The sequence below is a fragment of the Balaenoptera physalus genome, assembly GCF_965194825.1.
Source record: "Balaenoptera physalus genome assembly, chromosome: 1".
In the NCBI taxonomy this organism is placed as follows: domain Eukaryota; kingdom Metazoa; phylum Chordata; class Mammalia; order Artiodactyla; family Balaenopteridae; genus Balaenoptera; species Balaenoptera physalus.
In genome coordinates, this window is record NC_138882.1 from 114,901,872 (window position 1) to 114,913,939 (window position 12,068).

Consider the following 12,068-nt stretch of genomic DNA (forward strand, 5'->3'; position numbering starts at 1 on the left):
TTTTCTCCTTCAGTTTGTTAATATGATGTATCACGTTGATTGATTTGCATATATTGAAGAATCCTTGCATTCCTGGGATAAACCCCACTTGATCATGGTGTAGGATCCTTTTAATGTGCTGTTGGATTCTGTTTGCTAGTATTTTGTTGAGGAGTTTTTTTGCATCTATGTTCATCAGTGATATTGGCCTGTAGTTTTCTTTCTTTGTGACATCTTTGTCTGGTTTTGGTATCAGGGTGATGGTGGCCTCGTAGAATGAGTTTGGGAGTGTTCCTCCCTCTGCAATATTTTGGAAGAGTTGGAGAAGGATAGGTGTTAGCTCTTCTCTAAATGTTTGATAGAATTCGCCTGTGAAGCCATCTGGTCCTGGGCTTTTGTTTGTTGGAAGATTTTTAATCAGAGTTTCAATTTCAGTGCTTGTGATTGGTCTGTTCATATTTTCTATTTCTTCTTGGTTCAGTCTCGGCAGGTTGTGCATTATTTGTATTTTTGATTATAACCATACTAGTGGCTGTGAAGTGGTGTGTTGTTATGGTTTTGATTGGCATTTCCCTAATCATTAGTGATGTTGAGCATCTTTTTATGTGTTTATTGGCCCTTTCTGTATCTTTGGAGAACTGTCTATTCTTATTCTGTGCCCATTTTTATTTATTTTTTATTTTTTTTTAAATGATAGCTTTATTTTTTAAAAATTAATTAATTAATTTTTGCCTGCCTTAGGTCTTTGTTCCTGCGCACAGGCTTTCTCTAGGTGTGGCAAGCGGCAGCTACTCTTTGTTGCGGAGCATGGGCTCTAGGTTCACGGGCTTCGGTAGTTGTGGCATGTGGGCTCAGTAGTTGTGGCTCGCGGGCGCTAGAGCACAGGCTCAGTAGTTGCAGTGCATGGGCTTAGTTGCTCCACAGCATGTGGGATCTTCCAGGGATCGAACCCATGGCCCCTGCACTGGCAGGTGGATTCTGAACCACTGTGCCACCAGGAAGTCCCTGTGCCCATTTTTAAATTGGTTTGTTGTCTTTTTCTTATTGAGTTGTAAGAGTTATTTATGTATTCTAGATAGAAGTCTCATGGGTTGCAAATATTTTTCCCATTCTGTGGGTTTTCTTTTCACTTTCTTTTTATTTTTAAATTTTTTGTTATTATTATTTTATTTTTATTTATTTATTTAAAAATTTATTTATTTATTTTTATTTATTTCTTATTTTTGGGTGTGTTGGGTCTTCGTTGCTGTGCGCAGGCTTTCTCTAGTTGCGGCGAGCAGGGGCTACTCTTTGTTGCAGTGCGCAGGCTTCTCATTGTGGTGGCTTCTCTAGTAGCGGTGCACGGGCTCTAGGCACGTGGGCTTCAGTAGATGCAGCGTGTGGGCTCACTAGTTGTGGCTCACGGGCTCTAGAGTGCAGGCTCAGCAGTTGTGGCACACGAGCTTAGTCGCTCTGCAGCATGTGGGATCCTCCCGGACCAGGGCTCGAACCCTTGTCCCCTGCATTGGCAGGCGGATTCTTAACCACTGCACCACCAGGGAAGTCCCTCTTTTCACTTTCTTGATGGCATCCAGTGAGGTACAAAACATTTAAAATTTTGATGAGTCTAATTTATATGTATTCTTTATTGTTACTTGTGCTTTTGGTGTCATGTTTAGGAAGGCTTTTCTTCTATAATATATGAAGACTTGTTCTTGAACTTCTTATAAGTGGAATCATATAGCATGTACTTGTTTGCATCAGGCTTCTTTCACCTAATGTTTATAAGATTCATGTATGTATCAAAGTTTGTTTCTTTTTATTGCTGAATAGTGTTGCAGTGAATGAATATATCACAGTTTGATTATTTTTCTGGATATTGGGGTTGTTTCTGGGCTTTGGCTATTATGAATAAAGCTCTTTTGAACTTTCAATTGCAAGTGTTTTTGTGGATGTAGATTTTCATTTCTCTTGCTGTGTCATATAAAAATGTGTTTAACTTTGTAAAGAATTGCCAAACAGTTCTTCAAAGTGGTTGAACTCTTACATACTCCTGACATGGTTATATGAAAGTCACAACTGCTCCCATCTTTAGCAACATTTGGTATGGCCAGTCTTTAGAATTGTAGCCATTCTAATGTGTACATAGTGTGGTTTTAACCTGGGTTTCCCTGGTGACTAAGGATGTTGAATGTTTTTCAGTTGCTTATTGACCACTTGACTATTTTGTTTTGGAAAGTGTCAGTTTAAGTCTCTTACTCATTTTTTAAAAAATGTGTTGTTTGCCTTCTTAATTATCAATTTTAAGTGTTCTTCATGTACTCTGGATACCAATCTTTTGTCAGATGCATATGTTGAGGATTTCTTTTTTCAGTTTGTGACGTACCTTTTCATTTTCTTAAAACAGCTTTTTAAGTTTGAAGTCCAATTTAGTATTTTTTAAATCAATTTTTTCCTTTATTGTTAGTGTTTCCTTGTGTCCCATTAACAAATTTTGCCTATTCCAAGGTTGTGAAGACTTTTTCCTGTTTTCTTCAAGGAGTTTTATAGTTTTAGGTTTTATATTCAGGCCTGTTGTCCGTTTTGAGTCATTTTTTTAATATGTGAACTAAGGCAGAGACAATATCTTTGAATAATGTAATGTCTTTACTTGGAATATTTCATTTGTAAATGTTTTTCACAGTTTTGTATATTTGTTTATGTTACTTATTTCATTGTCCTCTGAAGGTGAACTGCTTTAACCCTTTTCTCTAATCCACCCATGAATTCACTTGGCTTTCCTGCTTATACTAAAAGTTACAACGTGGGGATCTCTGAGACCCTTCTGACTCTTAAAAAAAAAAAACCAAAACTTCTATTTGGGTACTTTTTCATCTATACTTTCATTATATCTCAAAATTATGTTTAGCTTAGGAAATACCATTATTTTCTTTTTAACTGCATTTCTTTTTGTTAATGGTAGTGGTGCAATTTAATTATTTGGCATATAGCAAGCATTCAGTGACTAAGTGAAATGAAGAACTTAGGTTCAGGTTATTTCTGTAAAGTTTGTTTCTGTATTCCATTTATAATTCTTAAGGTTTAGAGTCATACATAAAATTACTTATATACATACACTAATTTTTTCATAAGATATATTATGGACTTACTAAAATAACATGGGAAAAATAGTATTTAAAGCAAAACATTATCATTAATTAGTTTTTTCTTTTTTTATATAAATTTATTTACTTTATTTATTTTTGGCTGCATTGGGTCTTCGTTGCTGCACGCGGGCTTTCTCTAGTTGCGGTGAGCGGGGACTACTCTTCCTTGTGGTGCGCGGGCTTCTCATTGTGGTGGCTTCTCTTGTTGCAGAGCATGGGCTCTAGGCGCGCGGGCTTCAGTAGTTGTGGCTCGTGGGCTTTAGAGCGCAGGCTCAGTAGTTGTGGAGCACGGGCTTAATTTCTCCGCGGCATGCGGGATCTTCCCGGACCAGGGCTCGAACTCATGTCCCCTGCATTGGCAGGCGGATTCCTAACCACTGCGCCACCAGGGAAGTCCTAATTAGCTTTTTCTGATAAAGAATATTTATAGCAAAGAGTTGACCCTGAATTTGGCTGTTTTGTAAGTTTTTCTGTTCCTAGAAATATTGGGGACATTTTATTTAATTTATTGTTGCCATAAAAAAATGTATTAAATTATCCCATGAATAAGGATAGAATGAGTACAGTTTATATTACTGTGTTATTGAATATGACTATCCGGTATTTGAACATATTTTTTAATATGGGGATTTTGATTTTATTTCAATTCAGTCAGTGTTCAGTGTACTTTGTATTGAGCTAAATACAAAGATGATATAAAGGGATATAAAGATGAGCAAGATACAAATCTGGCTCACAAAGGGTGTTTTTATAATCTGCTAGTTATAATTTGACTCATATGTTTCTTTTCTTAATTAGTTTTTATATATCATAAATTAGTATTGGGAACATTTCTTGTCTAAGCAGATGATTTTCTGAAGGAGTTGCTGGAAGTAAATAGTAGCCATGTTAAATACCCAAATAGATGTTTTAATAATCTATTGAATGACATATAATTTACATCTTTATAATGATAGAGCCACATTTTTCCAGCCTTTTTTTTTTAATAGCCTGTGTACATGTGAAAGAAATAATGGATTTGATGTTGTAATGAGTCATGGAATGGATCTCTGAAATTATCTTAACGCATCATTCTACAGATAAGGAAGAGGCCTTAAACAGGGCCTTAAGAGTAAAGACATTTCAGTTTAAAAGCGCAAGTCCAATGATAAATGACAGCTGTTAGTTGGCCTGAGTTTTTGGGAGATAGTAGGGATTATGGAGAGTTAGTGGATTAAAGTCCTTTCTCATTTAAAGGGAGAAGCTCCTATTCTGCTACATCCTGTTGTTTCTGTTTAGGAATGTGGGCCTAGTTTTGCCCTATCTTTTTATTTTTCAAGAGAATCCAGAATTGTAAATAAATATAAATATATGTGTATATAAACAGATAAATGAAATCTTCTAATTTTAGTTTTAGTTAATTATTCAGTTTTTTACTCAAATATTGCATGGGCCAAACAAAACACTTTTTGTTTGGGCAGGTTAGTTATGTATCGGTAAAAACAAAATGAAAAAAGACTAGGGATTTGATTAATTTGTGTGTCTGCCTTACTTTTTTAGCCCTAGACACATTGTAAACATGATAGGGTTAGTTCTTCCATAGAATTGGTTATACCTCTTCCAAGTACATTTTTTTTTTTTCCTGAAGCCCTCCCAATCACTTTTCTCACCAGAAGATTTCTTTTAATTTGAATTTTTAGTGGTGTTGAAGGGAAATTATGAGGGGACTAATAGTAAAATATTTAACATAATTTACTATTTCAAATTTTGAAATTGCTATGCTTAGTAGAAAAAATACAGCAGTTAATTTTGTAGATGCCGACCAAATATTATTGAAATTATATATATTTTAAAACCATGGCTAAATTGCAGTAGTGAAACTGTTAAGTATCATCATGTCATCTAGTGTCACAGTGAGATGTTGAGCAATTTTTAATTATGTTTTAGATTGTTAGAAACAGATAGTAAATCTTTAAGATCTGTAAATGGATCAAGAAGAAACAGTGGCTCCTCCCTTGTATCAAGTTCATCAGCCTCCAGCAACCTCAGTCACCTTGAAGAAGACTCTTGGATTCTTTGGGGAAGAATTGTTAATGAATGGGAAGATGTGCACAGAAAGAAGGAAAAGCAAGTTAAGGTATTCATATTCTTTGCTTAAGTCCTTCCTCTTATCCCAAAGGGCATGAGGCATCAATTAATAGAGGATTAAAAAAAATCAGATTCTAGTACTTCCCAAGTGCTATGATGAAGAGGTCTGCTTTATGTATTTGTGCCCATAGAAGTTTTGGTTTGTAGCTATCAGTTGTTATAGAGGTCTCCTAATTGTAGAAATATATAGCTGAAAATTATTTTAGATATTAAATTCTCTTATTTTGTAGATTCAGAAATGGAAGTTGTGACATCCTACATCCTTCAGTTACCAGTATTTTACTTTTTTTTATTTTAAAACATAAAATAGCCCTTTGAAAGATGATGGGTACAGTGCCATCATTCACAGCTCTGCAGATTATCAGGTCCTTAATACCTTTAGAGGCCATATTCTGAGTGAAATGACAGGAATTTTTCCATGGCATTGTTGTCCCTCTGATCAGAACAGAATATACCCGTATCTTAGCCAAATCTTAGCCTTGGTTTAAAAGTTCCCTAGTCTTATTATAAAAGTAGCTTTGTGAATTATACATTTGAGAAAATCATCTACTCTACTCCAACCTTCAATAAGTCTTCTTTGGCTTTCAAGGTAGGAAGCCTAAATAAGTCACTTAAACATTTTTGTTTTTATTTTTATTTGTAGGAACTTGTTCGTAAAGGGATACCCCATCATTTTAGAGCAATAGTTTGGCAACTTTTGTGCAGTGCACAAAGTATGCCAATTAAGGATCAGTATTCAGAACTCCTGAAAATGACCTCACCTTGTGAAAAATTGATCCGAAGGGACATTGCTAGAACTTATCCTGAACACAATTTTTTTAAGGAAAAAGATAGTCTTGGACAGGAGGTTTTGTTTAATGTAATGAAGGTAAGTTCTATTTATTCATTTTTTGAGATGAAATGAATTCTCAGGAGGTTGAAATTAAACATTTCTCATAATGAAGTATGAACTCTCACCCCAGTAATCAGTTGCTTTGGCAATAAATTTGACTTTAGCATAATTTTGGCTTTAATTCTGACGCTAGATTATTGTCTAGTTTGGAGAACTCTTAGAAAATTCCTCACATTGCTTGATATTAGTTGAGTGAAATCAAATAACCTATAAATCACTATACATACCATAGAGAAGATCGTCCATGAAAATGAATAATTCACCTTCTATGAGTTTCACAGTCTGGGAGCAAATTTTTTGCTTGCTGTGGCCAGCATTGCTAAGAGCTCTTAGCCCTTAAAAGTGTGCACCATTGTAATTTTTTTTCCAATGTTGCCTTTTCCCTTTGCATAATTCCTTTTCCTTCTAGCTATCTCCGTGAAATATTGATTTCTTGTTAAATCATTTCAGTTTTATCAGTGCTTTACCTTCATCCTACTCTAGTTTTGATTTTTGTCAGATATATATTTTTAATGATTTTTAAGCTTTGTCACTTTCCTGAGTACAAATTCCTTTATTTTTTTGTCCTTCGGAGCTGTCAGTTGCTAATTGGGAAATCATCAAAATAAAATTTTATGTAATAAATCATTTGCTTTTAAAATACTTACAGGATAGGATAACATCTACAACAAAGCAAGCAAGAGCTTCTCTAAAAAATAAATGGTCTTTAATCCACCTTCTTACTGTCTTTAGGCTTTTAGAGAAGGAAGGTATGATATATCATGTTAAAGTATTTTGAACAACATTTTTTACTTTTTAGGCATATTCTTTAGTGGATCGTGAGGTTGGTTACTGTCAAGGAAGTGCTTTTATAGTTGGATTGTTGCTTATGCAGGTAAGTTAGTATAAGTATTAAATGTCCAATTAAGTTCTTTATTAAAGTTGGAGAACTTAAAAATCATCCTTGTTTTAGTAAGTGGATATTGGGTATTTCCCCCTAAACATAGTCTAAATAGTAACATTTAGTTTGCATTTTAAAATATTAAAAGTGTTGAAAATAACATACAATAGATATCCTGCCACTAAATCAAATTTCACCTTACCTACATTTGGACCGTAATATTCTACTAAAGCCTGTATCTACTTTTAAATCTTAACTTAAATGTCAGTATTCAATGAGGAATAATCTTTTCCCAGCCAAGGAGGACTGATTAAAGTGTTGGTATGAAAATCTTATTTATGGAACTTCCCTGGCGGGTTCTATCCCTGGTCGGGGAACTAAGATCGCACATGCCGTGCGGCGCAGCCACAAAAAAAAAAAAAAAGAAAGAAAGAAAATAAAAGAAAATCTTACTTATGATGTACAACGTCTTTGGAAATTTATACAGTAATTTTATTTGTCACAGAGCTGAGGGCTTGTTATGCCTGTTTTACTATAGGCTCTAAAATAGAGGTACTCAGTCACTTTTACTGCCCTAGGGATATAACATGTATTTCCATTGGCAGTGACTTATTTTGGGTGGGGTGTTTTCAGAAGTCAAGGACAGGGACGATCAGTCATAGCTTTGAAGGGAAATAGCATGTTGTGTTACCTCTTCAGCCTTATTGAAATTTAAAAAAAAAGTCTATCATACTCTATATTTAGTCTCAGACTAAAATATGATCTGAAAAGAAACCTTGGAGATAACTTCATTTGAGTCTTGTTCTTGCAACTCAGTTCTGCACTGAGTTCAGAACTCAGTGATTCTTATTAACTCAGTTTCGTAGAGAAAGTATGTAGCAACACATCGCTGTAAGACTCAAGTGTGCAAATTTCTTTATAATAAAAGGAATGACTGTAAAACAACTGGGTGATTGTTCTTCATATTTATATTTTACTTGGTGTCACACTTTTTCATTTTGTGACTATCGTTTCAATCTTGTTGAGAGGGACCCAGTGATAGTATTTTTTCTACCTCCTTTTGGTCTTTTATTCAATCATTTCAACTTATTTTTTTTTTTAATATCACCATTTTTAAAACCTTCTCCCAATTGCTATATCAGTGCTATTGCGGAGGAGAGAGGGAATGACTTATTTGATATATTCAGAGGAGAAGAAGTTCTTAGAAGGCAAAAAAGGAAGATAAATGGACTCATTCTCACTGTGACTGGAGTTGAGGGGTGGAGGGAGAAGTGGAAAGGGGAAGGTAGTTGTGGGCGATGAGTTTGGAGAAGTAGTAAGGGGCCACATCATGTAGGACCTTGGAAGCATTTTGACTTTTACTGAGGATATGGGGAGGCACTAGAGTGTTTTGAGCAGTGGAGTGATGTGATCTGATTCATACTTTAAAAGTATCACTCTGGGATTTGAACCTCCCAGGTGGTGTGGCCCTAGAGCCTGCACTAGTAACTACCTGCCAGGATCATTGGAGGAAAGGAGTCAAAGATCTGCTAGGCCAGGGAATTAATCCTCATGAAAATGAGTGGAGTTTGGGGCTGGGGGTTGATCCAGAGGTTTGTAGATGCTGCAAAAAAGAGGAGTAAAGGGTAATATCTGCTGGTATATGTTTCAGAGGGAAGGGGTAGTTAATGCAATGGCAATGAGGCGTTGAGGTCCAAGGAGGGATATAAACCTCTCTACCCCAGGCCTCTTCCAGTGCTCTGGGAGAGAAAACAGCCACCTCAGGAGAGAGCCAGTTTTCGGTGTTGAAGTATTCTTCGGGGGAATCAGGTTTCACTTAGAGAAAGACAGTGAAAGAACATTTGGTAAACAGATTGAGGGTATAGGTAGGATATTTTGTTGATGGCGTATTATCAGTTTTAGAAAGTACTGTGGAAAAGGTTTCGGGAATATTGGAAATGGGGTTAAATTATGGGAGCAATAGAACCAAGCACATGGGATGAGAGTTCTGAGATGTAGGGTTTCTTGTAGTAACTGATATAAAAATCAGTGGGGCTATAAAGCTTGACAGGATTAATAAGGATGGTCTCCAAGGCAAAATTGTGGCTATGTATGTTGGGAGGAAGGAAGGAAGTATGGGTTTTGCCAAGAATAACTCTTGGCTCCTGTCCATGGCTGTGTCAAGGCCAGGAAAAATGTATTGTTAATAAAAGTAGTCTTCAGTAAGAAGAGTGCCTAGAGACCCTTTGAGGTTTCGTCTTTTGAAACACACTGGTATAATGTGAGTGAATGAACATTAGAAAATTTTATTTTAAGAAAGGCCACATGGGAATTCCCTGGCGGTCCAGTGGTTAGGACTCCACGCTTCCACTGCAAGGGGCATGGGTTCCATCCCTGGTTGGGGAACTAAGATCCCTGCATGCCGTGTGGCAGGCCAAAAAAAAAGACCACAAAATAATTTGTATAAGTGTTATGTCCCTACATATTGTTATTACAGAGCTTTTATGTTCATTAGCTTAGTTGATATGATTATCTAGTGAGTTACACATAAAATGTGAAATTGGAACCTTTAAAACTCTAATTACAGGTTTTTTAAAAACTTATTTTACAGGTTCTTTTAACACTTAACGCCATATTGTTTCTGCTTGGAACCCTTGAAAGGTTTCCTGTCTCACTTAAGGTGAAAGTCCAAATCCTTACAGTGGCTTCTAAAATCCTATGTAATTTGATTCCCTGTATTTCTCCTCCATAACCATACTTTCATTTGTAACATTACTACTAATTTAGTAGTCCCCTATTCGTTGTTCCTTGAGCATGCCAATCGTGATTCCATTTCAAGACTTTTGTATTATTCTCCCAGAACTGTTCTTTCCTCAGTTGTTCCCTTACTTCAGTATTTTGCTCACATGTTACCTTATCAAGAGACTTTCCCTGACCTATCTATATATAAATAGCAGTGTAGCTCCCCGGGATTCCCTGTTGCTATACTTTGTTTTATTTCCATAGCACTTCTCACCATCTGACATATATATTAATTGATTTATTCCATGTATTATCAATCTCCCCCAACTAGAAGGTTCAACCTCCTTGAGGGTAGATACTGTTTATTTTGTTCACCGGTATATACTCAGAGAGAGAGAGAAGTATCTGGCTTTAAATGAATATTTGTTGGTTGAATTCATGAGTTAGGCAAGTACTTGAGGCAGCTAGTCTCAGAGGCTGTAAGATTTGTCTAACTTCTCATTGTCGGTGATAGAATGGGAAATTAGAAGCTTCTGATTTCTAGTCCATTGCTCTTAATATTGTACCACATGGCACTCAGGATTGACATATATACACTACCATGTGTAAAATAGCTAGTGGATACATGCTATATAGTGCACAGGCAGCTAGGATCGGTGCTCTGTGACAACCTAGATGGGTGGGGGGATGGGGGGGATGGGGGGGATGGGTGGGAGGAAGGTCCAAGAGGGAGGGGATATAGGTATACATATAGCTGACTCACTTCATTGTACAGCAGAAACTAACACAACATTGTAAAGCAATTATGCTCCAGTAAAAGAAAAAGTTAATGACAATAAAAACCAAAATAACAACATTGTTTATAGTTGGATGGTTACTTAGTTTAAATGTATTTAGCTTATTTGCGTATCACAGAACATTAACCTATGTTGCTTTTTTCCTCCTAATGCAGATGCCAGAAGAAGAAGCTTTCTGTGTATTTGTTAAATTAATGCAAGATTATAGACTTCGTGAACTTTTTAAACCAAGTATGGCAGAATTAGGCCTTTGTATGTACCAGTTTGAATGCATGATACAGGTAAAAGTGTGGTGTTAACCAAAAACATATTGCCTTTATATTTTTTGTCATCTTGGTTTGAGTGACAATTAAGCAAATTTAATGTTAAAAGCATTAAAGCTATTGAAAAAAGCCCAGTGTTTTAATCACATCATCATTTGTTGTTCGGTTAATCCACAGTTTAGACCTACTTCCCAGCTAGGCACTGTCTGCAGGTAGATCACAGTCTGGAACTTGACTACAGTTTTTATATTCAGACCTTAAGCATTTGTGCCAAATATAGTATATCATAACCTAGATGCATGAATTTATTTATTATGCCATATTGTATCCTATTATTTTACGTAGACTATGCTCTCTTACAGAAGCCCATGACATTTGGACACTGACATCAATTCATTTCCTTTGAGACTGTCTCTTTTATCTCTTTCAGTCCTCTCCCCTGCCTTTCCCTTTTCATCACTTTTTTGCTAGCCTGTAATCTTTTTAAAAAAATATTGTTTCTATCCTTTTGTGTTGCTAGTTTAAGAGTCAGAGTCTTAGTGACTGTGTGAGGGTGAAGAGGAGGAAGAGAGGAATCAGAACCAAGTAAAAAATACCTTTGAAGTATTTCATCTTTCTGGATTTAATTTTTATATTTATATGTATATAAATAAATTTACTATTTTGTCCTGTAATGTAATGGTAGAAATATTCTTCATTTACTTAAATTTCAATTAGGTAAGCAGAATTTAAGAATATAGGTTAATCATTCAGCTGGCATAAGAGCCATTTTCACAAGTCTACGTTTCCCTGGCAGCCTTACCCACAGCAATTTTAAAATCCTCTATCTTTTCTGTGTGTGATGAGATGAAGGGGATATACAAAATGTTTTTACATTTTAAAGTAAAAGACAAAGTAGGTCTTGGTGATTCTTAATTTTTTTTTTTTGAACTAGTAAGCTTATTTTTATCACCCTTAAACTCCCTTGGTTTATTTCCAGTTAATGTGTCATTTATGTTCTGAATTACTAGAGTGTTGAAGTATCTGTATTTTGGGTGAGAAGGTAGGAAGCTTAGGATAGGCGATCAATGGTAGCTAGCACCTGAAAGTATTTCAAGATAACATTTCTTTCCCTTAAAAATTTTTTTTGGAAATATTATAGTTTATAGAAAAGTATAGAAAATATCAGATACCCATGTACCCACAAATAAGATTAAAGAAATATAAATTTTTTACTTATTTATTGTAATTTTTCTTTTTATTAATAAATCATTAAAAAGTTCCAACTTTTTAAGGTCCAACTCC

General features: G+C 35.5%; 1 protein-coding gene across 23 annotated transcripts in view; it reads left to right on the plus strand.

The window, feature by feature from the left end:
- EVI5 (ecotropic viral integration site 5) overlaps positions 1 to 12,068 on the plus strand; it is a 234,100-nt gene that overhangs the window by 90,308 nt on the left and 131,724 nt on the right. For 19 of the 23 annotated variants that reach the window (XM_082477022.1, XM_082477023.1, XM_082477024.1 and 16 more), the window contains exons 3-6: positions 5,031 to 5,220; positions 5,875 to 6,099; positions 6,923 to 6,997; positions 10,677 to 10,802. In XM_082477022.1, coding sequence (XP_082333148.1) covers positions 5,031 to 5,220; positions 5,875 to 6,099; positions 6,923 to 6,997; positions 10,677 to 10,802 — 616 coding nt within the window. The remainder of the gene's footprint in view (positions 1 to 5,030; positions 5,221 to 5,874; positions 6,100 to 6,922; positions 6,998 to 10,676; positions 10,803 to 12,068) is intronic. The other 4 variants (XM_082477026.1, XM_082477013.1, XM_082477011.1 and 1 more) reach the window with 4 other exon arrangements.